This window comes from Peromyscus leucopus, chromosome X (genome assembly GCF_004664715.2).
Source record: "Peromyscus leucopus breed LL Stock chromosome X, UCI_PerLeu_2.1, whole genome shotgun sequence".
NCBI classification, from domain to species: Eukaryota; Metazoa; Chordata; class Mammalia; order Rodentia; family Cricetidae; genus Peromyscus; species Peromyscus leucopus.
Window position 1 is genome coordinate 33,967,217 of NC_051083.1, and position 19,685 is coordinate 33,986,901.

Consider the following 19,685-nt stretch of genomic DNA (forward strand, 5'->3'; position numbering starts at 1 on the left):
AATTCAATCACCAAAATGAAAACTTCACTGGAGGAGGTCCAAGTAAGCAGACCTCAAGATAGAGTGATATCTCATTAATGCCACCTGAAGAACAGAGTAAAAGGGATGAGAACTATGTACAGAGTGTTAATCAAATGTGAGATAACATTAAATGAACCAGCATATACAACATATAATAGAGTCCCCAAGGGATAAAGAAACAGAAAAAAGTTCAAAGAAATAATTGTTGAAAATTTCCTAAATGAATTTCAAGCAGTCTGAAGACAGAGGTCTAAACTCAGGCACACAATACCCTGAATCTTGAAAGATCAGGTTGGAAAGATGGCTCAGTGGATAAAAGCCCTTGCTATTCGAACATGAGGAGCTGAGTTTAGACCCAGCACCCACATAAAAAGTCAGGCATGGCTACATACCTGTAAAGCCAGTGCTGTTAGGGGCAGACAGGAAGATCACTGGCTGCTAGCCCAGCTCCAGGCTTAGTGATAGAGCCATTTTCAAAGACATAAGGCAGGGAGTAATAATAAGGCATCCTTGCATCCTCCTCTAACCTCCATATGCACTTACACCTGCACACATATTTGCATATATACATACAAATCCTTATAAAGACAAAAGAGGAAATCTTGAAAGGAACAAGAAAAAATGACATGGATAAAGGAATTCCAGTAAGATAATATCTGACTTTTTATGAGAAACCATGAAGGTGTTGGGATGACATTCAATGTGCTAGGAAGGGCTAGAAAATGCATTTATAGGTATTGGCACACACCGATAACCTTAGCACTTAAGAAGCAGAAGCAGGAGGACTGTACATTCAAGGCTATTCTGGGATACCTAACAAGTTCAAGGCCAGGTTGAGCTCCTTGGCTCTACCAAGTCTCAAAGAACCAAAGACTAAGGAAATTGTTCCGTGGTAGACTGTTTGCCTACTGTGTGATCTTTAGCAATGTAAAAATAAAATGTTGTGTGATGGCTTAATTTCTTCTCTTAACTGATTTAAAAATCAAATGCAGAAATATAATGTATTTGACAACAAGAACAAAATACATACAGGTGGGAATAAAGTTGTATTGGAATAAAGACAAGACACCAAATGGTAACCTGAATCCACAGATAAATGGAAAGAATCAAAAACGTCACAGAAAAAAAAGAATACAATTCCTCCCTACCATAAACATATGTACATACACATCTACATTTTCTTATCATTTTCATTTAAAAGACATAATTAAGCCAGATATGGTGGTTCACTTCCATAATCCCAGCACCCAGGAGGCTGAAGCAGGAAGAATGCTGTGAATTGGGACCACATTAATAAATTTCAGGTTAGTCTGGGCAATGGTATGAGACACTACAGCAAAACAAAAGACATCAAAAATATTTATAAATATCACAATTAAATAATCCCAGGCCTCTGTAACATGGAGGCAGATTAAAGGCACAAGAACAGAATCTATTTATCTAGACTTCTGAAACAAACATTTCTGCTGAAATCTTGCTTCCCTTATTCCTTTAGCAAACCTATTTTCGAAAATAGCATAGGAGTAAACTTTGCTCTAGTCCTGCTGAAGTCCTGATAAGGTGTGAAAACAGCATTTTGACAAGCAGTTTGTGTGCTATGACAGGTTCTTGCTCGAGAAGGCAGAGCCAATAGCAGCAGCGACCAGTGAAGGCTTCCCTGCAGCTAGGCAAGGAGCGGCGTTGGGAACAAATGCTTAGCTACTGTTAGAGAAAAATGAGAGGGAAGAGAGGAAATGCATGAACTCTGAAATCAGTTCAGTGAGTTTAATAAACAGGACTGAAGAGAAAGCAGGAATCTTAACACTTGGGAAGGTAAAAATACTTCCTTTGAGAAAATCTTTCAGAAACCATCCCAAAGTTTAAGAAATTTGTCAGAAAGAAATTGGAAGTAATGACTACATTTTAAAAAGTAATTCATGAACTCCAAATGAAAGTAGCCTTTTGAGTGTGCTGCTTTACTTCTTACAATGAGCAAGAGTGGGCCCCACACATCTTCAAATGACAGAACACATTCAGGCTTTTGTGGGTGGACAGAGAAGAAATTAAAGACAAAAACAATGATTAGCATAGTATATGTTCAATAGTGAACCAGAATCAGTTATTTCAAACTTACAGTTATAAATGAAATAATCTCAAGAATCCAGCTCAATTAAAATAAATTTAACAAAAGCAGCTTAGTTTACTCCATGAAGAGGTATCGCAACTAGTATTCTGGTCACATTGATATGTAAATCTTATCCTAGATACTCTATAAATATTCCTAAAGGGATGATTATGGCAGAGTGAGTGAGGTCAGGAGGCCAAGGAACAACCACTGGTTTTTGACATTGAGGGCTTAGGTCTGTCCTCTTAAGATTCTAGTTCCTAGACTAGAAAATGAATTTTTCAAATTTTTTTCCATAAGTAAATATCAAACTGTGAACAGTGTCCTATACTAACACTTGGTTAAATACCAGGTTTTCAGAAGCACTCATTACAAAAGTTTACATAGTCTTAAATGTCATAACTTTTAATGCCTACCTAATACACTATCTTACTGTGTTACTTTCAATTTGATTTGAAGATTTTTAAGTATTACTTCAAGATGAACATATTTCCATATTACATCTTTGTACTGTGGTCTTTTTTTGCTGAGGGGCAAAATTTATAAAAGAAACTTAAGGTTTGTATTTGTTTTGTGTTGTGTGTGTAGCCAAGGTACCAATAAAAATTTATCTCTGTATCAGCAGGGGAGGAAGATGTGCCAATTTCATCACCCTCTCAGATGAATCAGGCCATGTTTTGTTTTTCATTTTTTGTGAAGTTAGGTGAAAAAGAAACACATTAATATTGAAAAAAAGCAATCTCATTTCAACTCAAAAACAGCAATCTGAAAAATTCAAAGGGCCAAGGATAGAGTAGCAGCTCTGATTCAATCTAGATGGATAACCCTGGAAAGTGAACTTACATATTTGAACTTCAGTTTGCTTTTCTTTAAAATGGGGACAACAATAGCATCAACTTCAACAGGTGGTAGCTTAAATATGGGCATTTCTGTGACATGCTTTGCACACAGTGGGCATCCAACAAGCAATAGCTAAGCACAGTAGCTCTAAAGCAGACTAGGACTTTTGTACCAAGGGATCCATTAATTCTTGAAGGTTTTGAACCCAAATGAGGCAAATTTAATCTTTGTCATCATGTACCTTCAAGTGAAATGTAACACATCATTAGGAATGTAGGTAAAATTGCTCTAATAGTATTAGCAAGACCAAAAGCTTTGTCACTAATAGAAATAATGGACTTTTTCCTATCAGTGCCTATAGATACCTCAAAATAACTTTTAATACTCATCATTACTACAAAATTATGATTGTTCTAGACCTGCTGTTTAATCTTATTTAATACATTTGTAAAATAGCATGGAGGTTATTATGTATTCCTTTTTAAATTACCTTGACTATAATTCAATATAATTTTCTTTATAAACCTTTATGTTTAAGCATATAAAACATATTCTCAAAATCCAAAGGTCACATATTCCTGAAGCCTAAAACAGGAGGGTATATTATTCCCTGTAGGCTAAGAACTACCACTCATGATTATTTGCAAATGCATCACACAGAATGTCTTAGCCCTGGGATTCACAGATAAAGCTTTCAATAATTGTAGGGTACAGCTCATTCTGAAGCAGTTGCCTGGATTCTTCAGGACAGCCTCAGAAGAGCATTCTGGAGCTTCCACTCAGTTATCCTTTGTTTAAAGTTTCATTTCTCTTGCTGTGATAAAATACTCTGAGACAAAGCAATTTAAAGGAGGTTTTTCTTTTTCAGTTTACAATTTCAAGTTACAGTCCACTATTGCAGGGAAGTCAAGGCAGGAACTTGAAGCAGCTAGTCATAGCCACAGTAAAGAGCAGAAAGAAATATATATGTACATGCTTAGTACTTAGCTCACTTAAAACGCAGGACCTTGCCCATGAAATGGGGGTGCCACCCCCATTCAGGGTGGACCTTCCCATCTCAATTAGCCAAACTAAAAAACCTCTCACAAGAATGTCCATAAGCTAACTCAAGCCGGAGAACTGTTCACTGAGACTCTTCCCTGGTTGATTCTTAGGTTGTATCAAATGCAGAAATAAATATATTGGTGTGTGTGTGTGTGTGTGTGTGTGTGTGTGTGTGTGTGTGTGTGTGTGTAACGGGGCTTCATTGTGCCATAGCATGTGTGTCAATAAGAAGACAACATGCTAGAGTTGGTTTTCTCCTTCTACCATGTGGGTTCTAGGGATTGAACTCAGGTCATCAAGCTTGACAGCAAATTCCTTTACTTGCTGAGATGTCTTGCTGGCCCCAGTTCACAATTAGAGCTAGCTATCACATCCACTACATTCAATCATGACTTTAACTAAAGACAGCTAGGATTGCTCCTCAGCTGCTTCTGCTACAAACGCTTTAGGCTAGGTGGCTGATAATCCAATTCTAGAATGAAAACACAGACCAAAGGCCCCCATTATACTAGCACCTACTTTTATTTATGGCTAGAAGCAGGTAGCAATATTAGTTGTCAGCAACAGAGGGTTTATGAATGAATTCTTTGGAGCAACTACAGTATGTACAAGTTAACTTTAAAATGAATAACTTTTACACTTGACCTTCCAGAAAAAAAATAATTATACTGACACAAATATTTATTCAGGTCAGAAGAGGAAAAAACTTATTAAGGGCAGACAGTGATTTAGGAAATCCAAAATAAACTGAGTTCTGAGTACTTGCAGATGAATGGTAGGAGAATATGAGACTTCAGAATCTCCTATCTTATAATTCAAGTGTTTCAGAAGTCCTTAGTGAAAATGAAAATGAAAAAAAAAAAGTCCAGAAGACTGAGAAAAGTTAGCAAACTAACGAACATATTGGAATACTTTTAAAAAATTATTTAATGTGACCATATATGACAAGGTCAACTTATTGAGGAAGAAAGTCCAAGTTGATAGCAATCCAAAAATAATATTTACAATGTTTGTTTAAGCTTCATAAATAATTTTCTAAAAATATCCATTTAGAAAAATTTGAAGTCAACACAAGTGTTTATCTAGGAAAATATAGTCTGGTTTTGTTTTTTCAAGATCAATTCAAAGAACATTCTATAATGTTACTCTTCTTGTACGCATATGGTCAAAAGAGGAACAAATGCACATAAGCTATAAAGAATTTCAATAGGATAAGTGTGCCACTTCAAGAGAAATGAAAATATCTTATATTTCAGAGCTGGCACAAAGCTCAGAAGCCACCCAATTGTTTTTAATACATGAGGAAACCTAAACCCAGCAAAGTTAACTAAGCGACTGACTCCCAGATGACTACAGAGCTAAACAAATCTCAGGCCTTTTCTCTCCTTTACAAGGATTCAGGAAAATGTTACTTCAGCATAATTCTGAAAATCTCTAAATAAATCTAAATAAGATGCCTTAAACAAATAGGTGGGTACTGTAAATTCTATGCTCTGTGAATTATGCCTTAAGGAAATTGTATTGCTGTCTTGCATTACAAAGACTGCTTCAGTTAGTAGGTACAATTTAATACCAATCATGTGGTTCTGACATTGGTCTTGTGATGGTTAAGAGGTAAAGAGACAAGTTTTATGATTTGTACATCCAAAACACTCTTACCTAAAAGAAAAAATAAGATCACAGGAATGAGAAAAAGAGACAAAAAAAAACTCTAACAGAGATTTGAGGAAAGGTAGAAATGACAGAAGACATAGAAATCAAATACGCAAAAGGCAGAGTTTGTATGTGATTGGTAGTCTAAGAATGTCCTAGCAAGCCTACTACTCAACTGTATCTCTTCTTACACAATTCAGGCTCCAAACCCAGGGAATGGTGCCCCCTCCACGTTTAGACTGAGTTGTCCCATACTAATTAACACAATTATGACAACCCCCCCCCACAGGCCAACTTGCTCAAGACGATCCCTGAGATTAGACTCACTCTTCCCAGGTGATTCTAGATTATGTCATGTTAACAATTAAAACTGACCATCACTATGTAAAAAGTAAATTATTCATTCTCCATCTACTGTGGGTTGTGGCCTTGCTTGAAATTGAGTCTTTGCTAAAACTGGTAGAAATTTTTATTTGAACTCAGAAAACCCAAAGGACATGGAAGAGAAAAGAGCAATTTAATTGTTCTTTTTACCAGAGTCCATCAAATCCCTTATATTGAGCATGCTAGTGTTGTCATTTAGTAAAATCTAAAATCTCCTGGGAGATGGGCCTCTGAGGAATTATCTTGATTACACTGAGCTGAGAAGACCTGCCCACTGTGGGTAACAACATTTTTTGAATGGGCCCCTGGACTGCACAAATGGGGAAAGGGAGCTGAATGGTAGCATTAATTTCTCTCTCTCTCTCTCTCTCTCTCTCTCTCTCTCTCTCTCTCTCTCTCTCTCTCTCTCTCTCTCTCTCTCTCTCTCTCTCTCTCTCTCTCCTCTCTCTCTCTCCCTCTCTCCCTCTCTCTTCTCCCTCCCTTCCTCCTCTCCTCTTCTCCTTCCTGTGGATGTGATATGACCAGCTGCTTTCCTACAATGATACAAAACTGTACTCTCAAACTGTGAGCCCAAATAGAACCTTTCTCCCTGAAGTTGTTTTTGTTAGAGTATTTTATTACAGCAACAGGAAGAGAAACTAAGATATCACATTTGATAATTTTGGCTCTGAAGCCATGGCAAACTTTAAAGTAAGGGGGAAGAGGAAAGGACTAGGAAAAATTCTGTTATCCTTGAACTTAGGTTTAACTATACCCATATGTTGGAGAAGCTGTCCAGAATTTAAAACAATGCTCCCAAAATTGCCAGCATCTGTTTCTCAAAGAATTTTCAATTCATTGGGATTATAAAGATAACCACTTGAACAGGAACAATGAGTTTCTCTAAAATCTTACTTTCCAGAAAAAAATAATCACCTAGTCCAAAGGTCAAGAACCAGATTAGTTTTTAATAAAATAGTACTTTTTAATAACGTGATTCTAGCTTGGAAATTTAACTCTTATGTACAAAACAACTGAACTCTGGCATTAGGGCCTGACAAGTGAAAATGAGGTCTAGCGTTCTTTCAACAATTTCTTTTATAAACATAAAATGGAACATAACCCAATAATTTGAGATATAGTGACAATGTATGTCTCCATCTCTCCTCTCTGTTAAAGTTATGTAGTTTTCAGGTAATAAACCTTCAATTCAATTGAAAAAAATTATTTCTGTGCTTATCAGCCTGAGGAATGCATTCCTTGCTCTTGATGTACATATGACTTCCATACTTATATTGTTTCTCCCATGAAATGTTTATAGTGCAGTGCATACCCAGGTGCATTATTCAGAGTCCCATCAGTTGGGAGCTCTTCAGCAGACCAGCTCTACTGTCAGACCCTTCTGGAACTTTATCAGTGGCAAAATGTACCTCACCCAAGATTATACTCCTTGCATGGGTATATGAATACAAGAGTATGAAAACCTCGGCATCTCATGCTAACCCAAGACAGTACAGAAAAGCCCTTCCAAGCTCAGACCTCCCAGGGAACATGAGCACAGCTATCACTATCAATGGGCCAGCATCATAGTTCCACTCATCTCTCTGTTCAATCTGGCTTCATGCCCTCCCCTTGCCCCCTGCTTGGGCCCTAAATCAAGTCTCAGACTCTGCTCCCAGCAATTCATATAAATCAACCCATGAAAAGGAATATTAGAACAAAAGAAGTTGCAGAATACCTTTAGATTATGCACACTACTGACAAAGTACCAGGAAGTTCCAAGGTTGACTTGACTAAACAGCCTCAGGGCTGGCTATATTTTCAATCTTTTTTCTTCCATAAAGACACAATCTTGATCTACCATAATATAAACATGTTATAGATAAAAAATACAGCAAAAGTGAGTTGTTTTCTTAGAACATTGACAAAAAAACCTTGTAGTTTTCAAATACCTGAATTATGAACTAAATGTGGTATTAAAATATTTTTGTGAAAAGTGCTTTTTTATAATCAATTCAGAAAAATAAACAGTTCCATTTATAATAATAATCAAAATAATAAAGTTTAATTGAATTTAAATCAAGGAGGTGAAAAATGCATATTCTGAAAACTATGAAACATTTGCTGTCAGAAATGAGACAACCAAAATAGAAAGATAGCCCATGTTCATGGATTAGAAAACTTAATAGTGTTAAGAATTATGTTTGTTACTTTTTATATTGCAGTTGCAAAACACCTCACAAAAGCAACTTAATGAAGGTTTTATTTTTGACTCATGTTTTGAGGATATGCTGTCATGATGGAGAATGCATCTATGGAGCTCCAGCTATGATAATTTCCAGCACTAGAAAGATCAAGAGTTCAAGGTCATCCCTTGCTACATAACAAGTTTAAGGTTGGCCCTGGCTACATGAAACCCTGTGTCAAATCAATAACAACTACAAAAAAATCTATAAAGCCTCTGATGAGGCACTTAGTTACAGAATATATGAAGATCTTTAACAACTCATAGTAAGTATACAATCCAATTAAAAAGGGGGAAATGACTAGAAAAGAAATTTTACCAGCTGGGTGGTGGTGGCTCACACCTTTAATCCCAGCACTTGGGAGGCAGAGGCAGGCAGATATCTGTGAGTTCAAGGCCAGCCTGGTCTACAGAGCGAGTTCCAGGACAGGCACCAAAGCTACACAGAGAAACCCTGTCTAAAGAAAAAAGAAAACAGAAAAATAATTTTTAACCATTAAAAATTGTAGGGGCTGGAGAGATGGCTCAGCAGTTAATAGCACTGACTGTTCTTCCAAAGGACCCAGGTTCAATTCCAGGTACCCACATGGCAGCTTACAACTGTCTGTTAACTCCAAGATCTGACAGCCTCACACAGACATACATGCTAGCAAAAAACACTAATCCACATAAAATAAAAATAAGTAAGTCTAAAAAACTGTAGCTAATATTAATAAGAAAAAAGATGGTCAATATCACTAGTCAATATAGAAATGTAAATTAAAATCACAGAACTATCACATCATATTCACTAAAATAGCTATAATGAAAAGACACACATACAAGTCAGGCACCGGGAATTGGTGAGGCTATGAGGAAACTGGACCTCTCAGTTCATGTAGAAATGTAAAACAGTACAGCAAGTTTAGAATCATTGTGATAAGTTATATATCACATATATTAAATATATATATATATATATATATATATATATATATAATATTACACACACACACACACATATGCCACAACTCAGAAATTTCACTCCTGGTATCTATCCAAGAGGATGAACACATGACTACATAAAGACCTGTACTTGAATGTTCATAGTAGCATTGTGCAAAGCCAAAAAGTGGGAACCTAAGTCTATTATTGAGGAATACAGAGAATAAATGTGGAATATTTACACAGCAGAATGCCATTCATCAGCAAAAAGATAAAATTATGAGTGTACGTTATGTCATGGATGAATTTTTAAATTATCATGCTAAGTGAAAGGCACAAAATAATGTATTATGCATGACCCATTTATATGAAATCTATAAAAATTGCAGAGATTAGCAGTTTCTTGAGGCTGAGAGTGAGAATAGGGATTGTCTGCAAGTAGACAGCTTGGGGATTGATGTAAATATTCCAAAACTGGATTGTTGCAATGGCTTAAGAACTCTGTAATTTAACAAAAATCACTAAGACAGACAGTGGGCTTAAAACAGGTAGAATTTATGATGTGTGCATTATATCTAAGTAAAACATAAAAAAACCTGGGACATGAGAATATGAGCATTATCCTAAAAGGGGGCGAGCAAAGAAACTCAGAAGAGCTGGGGATGTTCCAGTCTGAAACCTAGGGATGGGTTTATAATCCTTCAAATCCCTATAAAGCATTGCTCCTAAAAAGGAAGACAAGTATGCCTATCCCTCTTTCATATCAACTTGAAGTCAATGCACTTTCAGGAAAAATTCTAGAACCAACAAGCCACTCTCTGAAGATCTCAAAATAGCTTGTATATACAAATTTTTTTAAACATATGTCAGCATGTTTGCATGCTCAGAGTATGGCATTTAGTTTATACTCAACTCACAAGCTTTACACTTCACTATCTATGACTATGGTGGTTGTGGTGGTAGTGTGTGTGTGTGTGTGTGTGTGTGTGTGTGTGTGTGTGTCGGGGGGTGCCTGTGTGTTTAATCTTTCCAAAGTGATCACAAACCAAAATTTCTATCAGTTTCTCTCTTGTAACCTTTGATGTCATATGATTGCAGGATTCAATCCACAGACAAGGGATAACTGAGCAAACTCTTCTTAAAGTTCAACCAATTTACTTTGACATTCTGTATTAATGTTTAATCACCCACCATTAGCTGAAAACTGCCCATTCTGCGGATGCAAACCATTTTTATTTGCCTTATTTACATCCCATCTGCAATGGAAAAATTAACTCTCTTTTATTGTAATAGGATAATATTGAAGGATGAGCATGAATGCAAGCACTCCCCAGTTTATTTCCCTTTAGTCTTTCCTAGTTGATGCTATTTTATTTCCTCCAAGTTATCTCTGTCATTCTCTTTAATTCTTCTGAATGCTTTGGTACTTTATACCTTCTCAAGCATTTGAATACTAGGCACTGAATTTTTTTTTATTATTTTTTATTTTATTTTACAATACCATTCAGTTCTACATATCAGCCATGGGTTCCCCTATTCTCCCCCTTCCCGCCCCCTCCCCTTCCCCCCAGTTCACCCCCCATTCCCACCTCCTCCAGGGCAAATCCTCCCCCGAGGACTGCAATCAACCTGGTAGACTCAGTCCAGGGAGGTCCAGTCTCTTCCTCCCAGACTGAGCCAAGTGTCCCTGCATAAGCTCCAGGTTTCAAACAGCCAACTCATGCAATGAGCAGAGGACTTGGTCCCACTTAGGCACTGAATTTTAATGGAATGCCAACTATAGCAGAGGTAGCTGTTGCCAAATCCTCTAGAGTAAGTTATTCCCAAACAAACCACACTGGAAGAATGAGGCTAAGTTATACTTAGAATTACTACAAACATTAATAGAATTCCTGGGTAATTAGGAGGGTATGCCAGAAAGGCACACATATCCCCATTTCTGTTTTGAAGAGAAACTCCAAACCACTCTGTCTTATTTTCTAAAAATACCTGTTTATAAATCCATGTTCCAATTGTAATTACTTTGTTTCTAAAATGTCATCCCTGGGTGGGGAAGGAAGGCTGACCTCATGTGGGAAATTCTGTTGGTATCCTGAGTCCCTCAGCTCCTCAGTGGGACCTTCTGAAGAAGTAGTCACATAAAGCTCCTACTCTCCTAAAGAGGCTACCCTGCTAAGAACCTCATTTCCTGGGCCCTTTCCACCATGTCCCTGGAGGAACTCCAAGTGGAACAGGAAAAGTGGCAAGAAAGCCTTTCCTTCTAGAAGGGCTGGTGGGAAAGAAGCTATGCTCCAAGGGCTTATTCCTGAGTCTAAGTTATAGTTTCTTAAAACACAATACCATATACCATATATCAGAAGGTGGGTGGGAAACAGCATGGGGCACATTCAACAGGTAGGGCTAGAGGGATGGATGACTCAGTAGTTAAGAGTAGTGGCTGCTTTTCAGACGACCTCGGTTTGATTCCCAGCACCTTCATAGCAGCTTACATTCATCTATAATTCCAGTTGCTAGGGATCTGATGCTCTCTTCTGGACTCCATGGACAATGTATGCACATGGTGCACAAATAGACATGCAGATAAAATGACCATACACATAAAATAAATTATTTGGTTTTCTTTGTTTTGTTTTTTTGAGACAGGGTTTCTCTGTGTAGCTCTGGCTGTTCTGGAACTCGATCTGTAGACCAGGCTGGCCTTGAACTCAGATTTGCCTGCTTTTCCCACCCAAGTGCTGGGATTAAAGGCATGCATCACCACTGCCTGGCTGAAATATATATATATAGTAATTTGGTACACTTTCTGAGAGAGCAACCTGTTGAAATGTTTTTTTAGGGTGACAGTTTCATAAGCCTGCTCAAAGCAACATGGTGATGAAACTATGCAAGCACAGGAACTCGGCTGATGCAAATCTGGAAACTTCAGTACTTAAGGAAGATACAGGTAGAAACAGAAGGAAATGGAATTCCACCCCATTTCTTTTTTACTATATCAGAGAATAGGCATGGCCACCATACGAACTGGGGTACAAGCTCATATTCCTCCATTACCAGGAAAATTTTGGTGGGCAAGTATGGAATGTTGGCCTCCAGCAAAACAAAAGAAAACAAAAATGAGCAAACAAACAAAAGTCTTTTGTTGACTGCAGGAAGAATGGCCCAACTCAGAAAGAAACACCCAGATGTACCAAGTTCAAAGCCCTAGTGAGTAATGAATACAGACTTGCCTGACCTGACTGACCTTTTGCCCCACCCTTTGAATGGCTGAGTGAGTCCTGAACTACCAACTGAGTTGCAGGACAAGTAATTTCTAGTTGTTTTCTTATAATCAAAATCAACGGGTATGATTAAAAAGAAATCACCTGTGTAGGCTAGTAAGCTAGTTCAGCCAGTAAATGTACTTGCCACTAAGCTTGATGATCTAAGTTCAATCTCTGGCACTCACATGGTGGAAAGAGAGCACTGACTCCAACATGCATGCCATGGTGCATGTCCCTATCACCCTGTCATATATACGCAAAATAAGTAAGAATATTTTTTTTAAAATCTCCTTGCAACCTGAAAGATCATCAGTCAAGCATTTTACTAATTTATATAAATATGGCTAAAAAAACTTAAAGTACTTACTATGTTTTTCTGAGTAACCATATCCTGAAAAGAAAAAGAAAATATGAATATAAATTTTAAAGTCAATTCTTACAAGCCAGTAGTATCCCCATATTAATGGGTTAATCATTTGGTTTACCTTCTGAAATTTTCAAATAGAATGAAACTCAACCTGCAAAATTCAGATGCGAAGGAAAACTGATCATAATTGGTTAGTTCTGCAAATACCGGGGTGAGGGGGTATACTTATAAAATGTTCTCATATATATTAGAGACATATTTATTCATATATGGTTTAAGATCTCACTTTGAGGTGCTTGGTGCCCTGGTTCCTTGCCAGAGAAGACAGTAAGTAAAGCACTGTGCTATGCTTCAGTTTGAACCATTTCTTGAATGGACTAATACGAAGGCTTCAGGCCATGCTATACTCAGCCTTCTCACAGAGGACTGTTGTTCAAAGTAGTCGTGACATCACACTAGAGCTGTCTGGGCATGTTCAAAGTATAATGACAACAGTATTTGTTAACTTAGCATGATGATATGCAGCACTTGATTGTAACATTTTTACACTGAAATCTGACATTTGTTTAAAAAGAATACACAATTAAATGCCTTCCATATAAAACATTTATTATAAATTGTGACATTTCTGTTTTCAGGTAACATTTCAGTCTCCTGCTTTTTGTCTATAAATGGCTAGTCACTTCCATTTTAGGAAATAGTTGTAATGTTAAAAAATTCGCAACCTCCACAACTGTAAAAAAAAAACACAAAACTTATCTAGGTCATAGGGTTTTATTGAAGGCTTTGCTAAGACACAGTAGAGGAAAGATGTACATAATTAAGAAAATATATTCTAACTTCATATTTCTCAAAATATAAACAATCAAAATTTTCATATTTATAATTTCTAAAGGTTTCTAAACACAATTTATTTAGTGAGTACAAGTCCATATATACAGACCTATAATAATTAGATTGGTTTAAAGTCTTTGGAAACTTCTACAATATAAATTATGCTGACAAAAGTTTCTTTTCTTGGTCATATGAATGATTTCTGCACAATACAATCCTGAGCTCTATTTACATCGTACATATTTAGGTAAAGGGTGTGTAAAATTTACTATATACAGGTTATACATCTGAAACAGATAGCATTTCTTGCAGGAAATATTCTCTAATCACTTTAGAAACCAGAAAAATCTGGTTTAATATTAAATCTCAAGAAATACAAGCATTCAACTTTGGCATCAAATTGTATTGCTATATGCTCATGATTTTTAGTACTGAGGGAGCTGAACACTTAGGAATAATGTCTGTGAAGTCCAACTCTCTTAACCACTGGTTCTCATCCCTGGTTGTATATGAGGGAGGTTTAAAAGAAAAAAGCATCTCTGGGCCCCACCCTCAGAGACTGTGATATAACTGACCTGGGTGTGACCTGGGCCTTGAGGCATTTACTTTGGGTGATTTTAAAGGGCCAGTCAAGGTTGAGAGGTGCTTCTGTAAACAAACTAATATATTACTCTTAAAATGATTTCACATAGACCAGGATATCCCGGCTACTGTTAAGATATTCAACACTATTAATAAAAGATAAAGTTCAGAATAATTCTGAATAGAAATTTACATTTTATTAATATAAACATTTTTAAAGTATTATACTATCCAAGAAAGCTAGCATGAAGCTTGCAAAAACCACATTTTTGAAATTCTCAGTAATTACTGAGATGTGCAGAAACATACAGGTTTCCACAGTTTAGCTTTGCTTTCAGACTAGAGGAAAATAAATGAAATACTGATTTTGTTTATGCTATTTTTTTGCTCATTTTGGTAAACATCTTCATATGGTTACTTATGCAAGTTGAGAACTAATTTTTATAACGTGTAGATTTGGTTCAAGCGACCCATGAAGGGACTCAGAGCCTTGAGTTTACATCAATAGAAACTAACAGATTTTGCTTCTACTTCCTTAAGACTGAGTGCCTGCAAAAGTTCAATATAGCAAGGATGCTCACACAGCCGCCATGGAGTCTTCTGTGGAAGCTAGAAGGTGTGGTGTGCCGGAAAAAACTCTACAAGCCATTCTTTACTACATTTTTGAACCTCCAGTGTTGGAGGTTCTACTTCAACTGGACACAAATTAAGTATCCAAAGGAAGGTAAACAGTGCTCCTTACCTTCAATGACAGAGCAGTGTCGGCATCAGTATCATAGTACAGAATTACGTTATTAGCCATGTCAAAACTCTCTCGGACTCCAAGATGGTAGAAAAGGGACGGCTGTCTGGAGATATCGCTCATGTCCACGATGGCAACATCTGGGATGAACAAGGAGACAAGAGTTGTCAGGGGGCTGAGGGGATCTGTGTACTTAATTCTTCTACTTGTTGCTGATCATCAATGAGGACTACAGTAATTTGTATTTCTACAATCATCTTTTTACATAAGGTAGAAGTGGGGAATGATTTACTTAGGATGACCTCCATAAACTGTAAAAGGAAAACAGTAAAAATTTTTAAGAAACAATGAAGAGACTTTTTTATATACATATATATATATGTATATGTGTGTGTAACTATGTGCATGTATACACATTATATATACATACACACACTGAGATACACACAAACACACATACACACACACACACACACACACACACACATTTTTGAGACAGAGTCTCACTATGTAGCCCTGGATGGACGGCCTGGAACTCACAGAAGTAAGCTTGCTTCTTCTGTCTGCCAAGTGCTGGGATTAAAGGTATGTGACACTATACCTGTCTTGTGTCCTTTTTAAGTGCTGAGAATATGTTCTCACTTAGAACTTGCTGTCAGATTTGCTTTCAGTGGTGGTTCTTCTTATGAAATAGATATACAAAACCACATGTGGAACATTTGTACACTGTGTGAAGATGTGTTGCTGTGATTGAGATAATAAAAAGCTGAATGACAAATAGCTGAGCAGGAGAGTATAGGTGGGACTTCTGGCAGAGAGAGAGGAAGTCAGAGGGATGAATCTAGGTGCATAGGAGTCGCCAATGGGACACAGGAAAAGTCAGACATACAGGATACAGGACAGGTAACTGAGCCATGTGACAAAATGTAGATTAATAGAAAAAGATTAAGTTGTAAGAGCTAGTTAGAAAAAAGCCTAAGCTAAGGCCAAGCTTTCATAATTAATGACAAGTCCCTGGGTCATTATTTTCGGGCTGGCAGTTCAAGAAAGTCCAACAAGAAAGCTTGCTATAACATGTACCTATTAATGAAAGATAATGCAGTAAAACCCATGTGCTCAGCATTCAAGCACAAGTCAGACCCCCATATATCCCTCCATTCTACCAGAGCAAACTACCTGCTTTTATATGTGCACACTATAAGCTAAATGTCTGTATGCCCACAAAATTCATATATTGAAATCGAACCCCTAATGTGATAGCATTTGGAGATGGTGCCTTTGGCAGGTGATGACGTCATCAGGGTTGAATACCTATGAATGAAATTAGTGTCCTCTTTTATGAAGCTCCAGAGAGTTAAACTGTTCTTTCTACCCCATGAGGATACTTGGACAAATGCCAACTGTCATCAGACATGGAATTTGCTGGTACCCAACCTCCAGAATGGAGCAATAAATCTGTTGTGTGCTATCTAGGCTCTGATATTTTGGTTCCAGCAGCCTGAACAGACTATAATACAGTATATTGTATTGTTTTGTTTTGTATATCTTTATATTTAATAATACTATCATAGTTGACACATTTTTTGACTTTCTAGTGTTTGATGTGATTCAACCAATTTGTCTCAGTCTAGTTCTTACATTTTTACTTCTGTATAAAATTCCATTGCATGATGAAAAAATTACAATTTCTTTACTCAGTCTACAAATGGAGATTTTAGTCAGTTTTTCTCTTTCCTATTTCAAGGTGTTACAATTAGCATTCCTATATCATGGCTACTGGTTCACTTTGGGCATAAAAATGCTCCCTGAAGTTATGTCCTGCAGTAGAGATCTATTCATAGTAGAGGAGCAACTGGTTGCATCAACTGCCAGCATATTTAAAAGTGCCTCCTAGTACTGGTTGCCTTTTCAGAGCTGTGATTTTCAAAGCAGGGGTGGGAATGGGGGGAGGGTGATGCAAAAGCTCCACGTCTGGTGGGAGCCTCCTCGTCATATGAGTAGAAAGACAGAAAAATGTGTTCAAACCCATGCTTGCAATGCTGTGGGTCACAGAAAGGCCATCAAAGTCCTGAGGAAACATAACTAGAGCTCAAGGCAGGAGAAAACAAGGTGGCAAGTCAAGTCATTTCAGCCCCAAGCACCACTGGTTCTATCCTGAGACACCCAGAGACCCAAGGTCAAGTGTCCCTAAGCCCTGAGTGGGCCTTTGATTCTCTTAAAAGTGTACTACCACCTGCATGCCAGGCATTATACTCAACACCAAGAATACAAGTGTGAACAGGGCATAATCATTTTCCTCCAAAAGCTCTTAGAGTCCAGGGACTGAGGAGATAGCTCAGCTGGTAAAGTGCTTGTGGTGACAACAGGAGGACCTGAGATTGAACCCTAGGACTCACATCAAATGTTAGGCATGGTAGATGTCTCCCTAGGTAGAAACAAGTTAATACCTGGTTCACTGGCCAGCTAGCCTAGCCTAATCAGTAAACTCAAGGTCTAGTGAAGACTGTCTCAAGAAACAAGGTCCATAGTTCCTGTGGAATGTCACCCAAGGTTGACCTCTGTCTTTCACATTCACACACATGCACAGGCACCTCCCCCCACAAATAGAGAGAGAGAGAGAGAGAGAGAGAGAGAGAGAGAGAGAGAGAGAGAGAGAGAGAGAGAGAGAGAACATGGCAGGTGAAAGGAAGAGTTTCTGTGCTAAAGGCTAAATAAGTTGGGAAAAGCTCAGTGATAGATGTAAGGTCCTCAGCCATACTTGGGCAGGGGTCAGTTAACAAAAGCCTGGAGTAAGAAGTAATGTTATCTGCTACCTGGGAATTTGTAAGATTTATGAAACTAAACTGGAGTGTCAATGGAGTGTAAAATGGGAGGGAAGAGTGTTTTTTAAGAAGAAAAGAAAGTGCAAAGGGCCAGAGGCAGGACTGCATGCAATGTTAATATGGGAGCCAGAACACCTTTGGAGATGAATCTGGAAGGGTTTCTAGGTAACAGGTGATAAAGGCATCCCATGGGGACTGGATCTACCTTGAGGCAATGAGGAGCCTCTGGTAAGGTTTTTGAAAACCTCTTTATTATGGACCCATGCAGAGTATAAGGAAATTCCAATGATCCTCATTTCACAAATTATGACCAGCTTCCTTTTATCTCTATTGCCACCCACCCCATCCCCTTCTATATTCTTTTGAGCAAATACTAGATGCTATATTATTTTCTCCCTAAAGATTTCAGGATGCATGGCTGAAAGATGAGAACTTGAAGAAAAAAATAATACTATTAATGTCTCTTATGACTAATTTAAAATTATTTATTTTAAAATAGTCATAAGAGGTTTTAACACAGGAGTCTGTCATATTAAAATTTACCTGTTAAGAGTTTATCGCTAATAAAAGGGCAAACATCTATCCTGAGAAAATACTTTACAACTCAGTTGGGTCACTTTATCTCAAATGGATAATTCTGCTCCCTGCAGACATATGCACAGAGTAAAAAATAACAGCAGAGTATATTAGATATTCTGCCTACCTGATTTTCCCCTGGACTCTATTACTTATCAAAATTAAACTTAAATGCTTTATAGTGAGCTATTGTAAGTGGCAACAATGATGCTAATTCCAAGGCCACAATGACTACTGACATTAATTAGAGGATAGGAAGTAAAGGGAAGAAAAAGAAAAGAGTGTGGTGAGGAGAGGCAGAGCATAGAGCTGAAAGATAGCAGTCCTTAAGTTACACAGTTCATTTCTATAGGCAATCTTGAACTTGATGGAGTAGCCTTTTGCTAAGTGGGTTAAGTTTTCATTTGATAGCACAAATTCCTTCCTTTCTGTCCCCTTTCAATATTCTGCACTGAAATCTGGATACTGGCCTCACCACCTCCAGAAAGGTGGCCTTCTGTGCCTTTACCCAGGTCTTGGACAGAGACTCTCCAGTTCCAATTAAAACTATATAGGTGACTACCACTATTCAAGAAGGAATTCAGACGTAGGAGACAGTGGCTGGAGGATTGCAAATTCTAGGTCAGCCTAAGCTACACAGTAAAACTGTCTCAATAATCACCCCCTCTCCAAATTCTAAGCAATTCTGTGTTCAATAATAAAAGCATTTCAAAGCATTTCAAATTTGAAAAGAAAGAAATTGAAACAGAGTCTCACTATGTACACCAAACTAGCCTTGAATTCACAGAGCTATGCCTGCCCTCTCTCTACCTGCCAAGTGCTAGGAATAAAGGCATGTGTCACTATGCTGGGCTTATCAAACTTGAATCTTTACCTGACTGACATTTGTAGTGGGTAGCTGTTCTAGTTATGACCCTGAAACACCGCTCCTAGTGAGGTAGCAGGTAACTGTTAAATCTACCTATGACCTTGAAGTACATGCCCCTGGGGCGTGGCCACAGGGTCCCTTAAGACCTGGGATGCACATATGCACCTCCCTCTTTGCTCCCCTGTGGTTTTGGATACTGGAGACAGACCAGGCGAAAGAACAGTGCGGGACTGTGCCTCAGCCTTCCAGGACCTGCAATAATTCCTCTGTTCTGTATAGTAAGCTTTCCTTCCCTAATAAATTCTTTTGCCCTTTAAGTAGACTCTGTGGATTGCTAGCAATATCTTTACCCATTAGATATCTGTCACTCAAGTGAATAGACTGAATTCACCTTGAGGATATGTACCTAGATAAGATTCAACTGGTTTGCTTTTGGAGCA

The 19,685-nt window shown here is 37.8% G+C and overlaps 1 protein-coding gene across 1 annotated transcript in view; it reads right to left on the reverse strand.

Moving 5' to 3' along the window:
- Map3k15 (mitogen-activated protein kinase kinase kinase 15) overlaps positions 1-19,685 on the reverse strand; it is a 128,680-nt gene that overhangs the window by 98,153 nt on the left and 10,842 nt on the right. Inside the window, exons 2-3 of the mRNA XM_028873253.2 lie at positions 14,980-15,119; positions 12,822-12,845 (exon numbers count right to left, since the gene is read on the reverse strand). Of these exons, the coding sequence (XP_028729086.2) occupies positions 12,822-12,845; positions 14,980-15,119 (164 nt within the window). The remainder of the gene's footprint in view (positions 1-12,821; positions 12,846-14,979; positions 15,120-19,685) is intronic.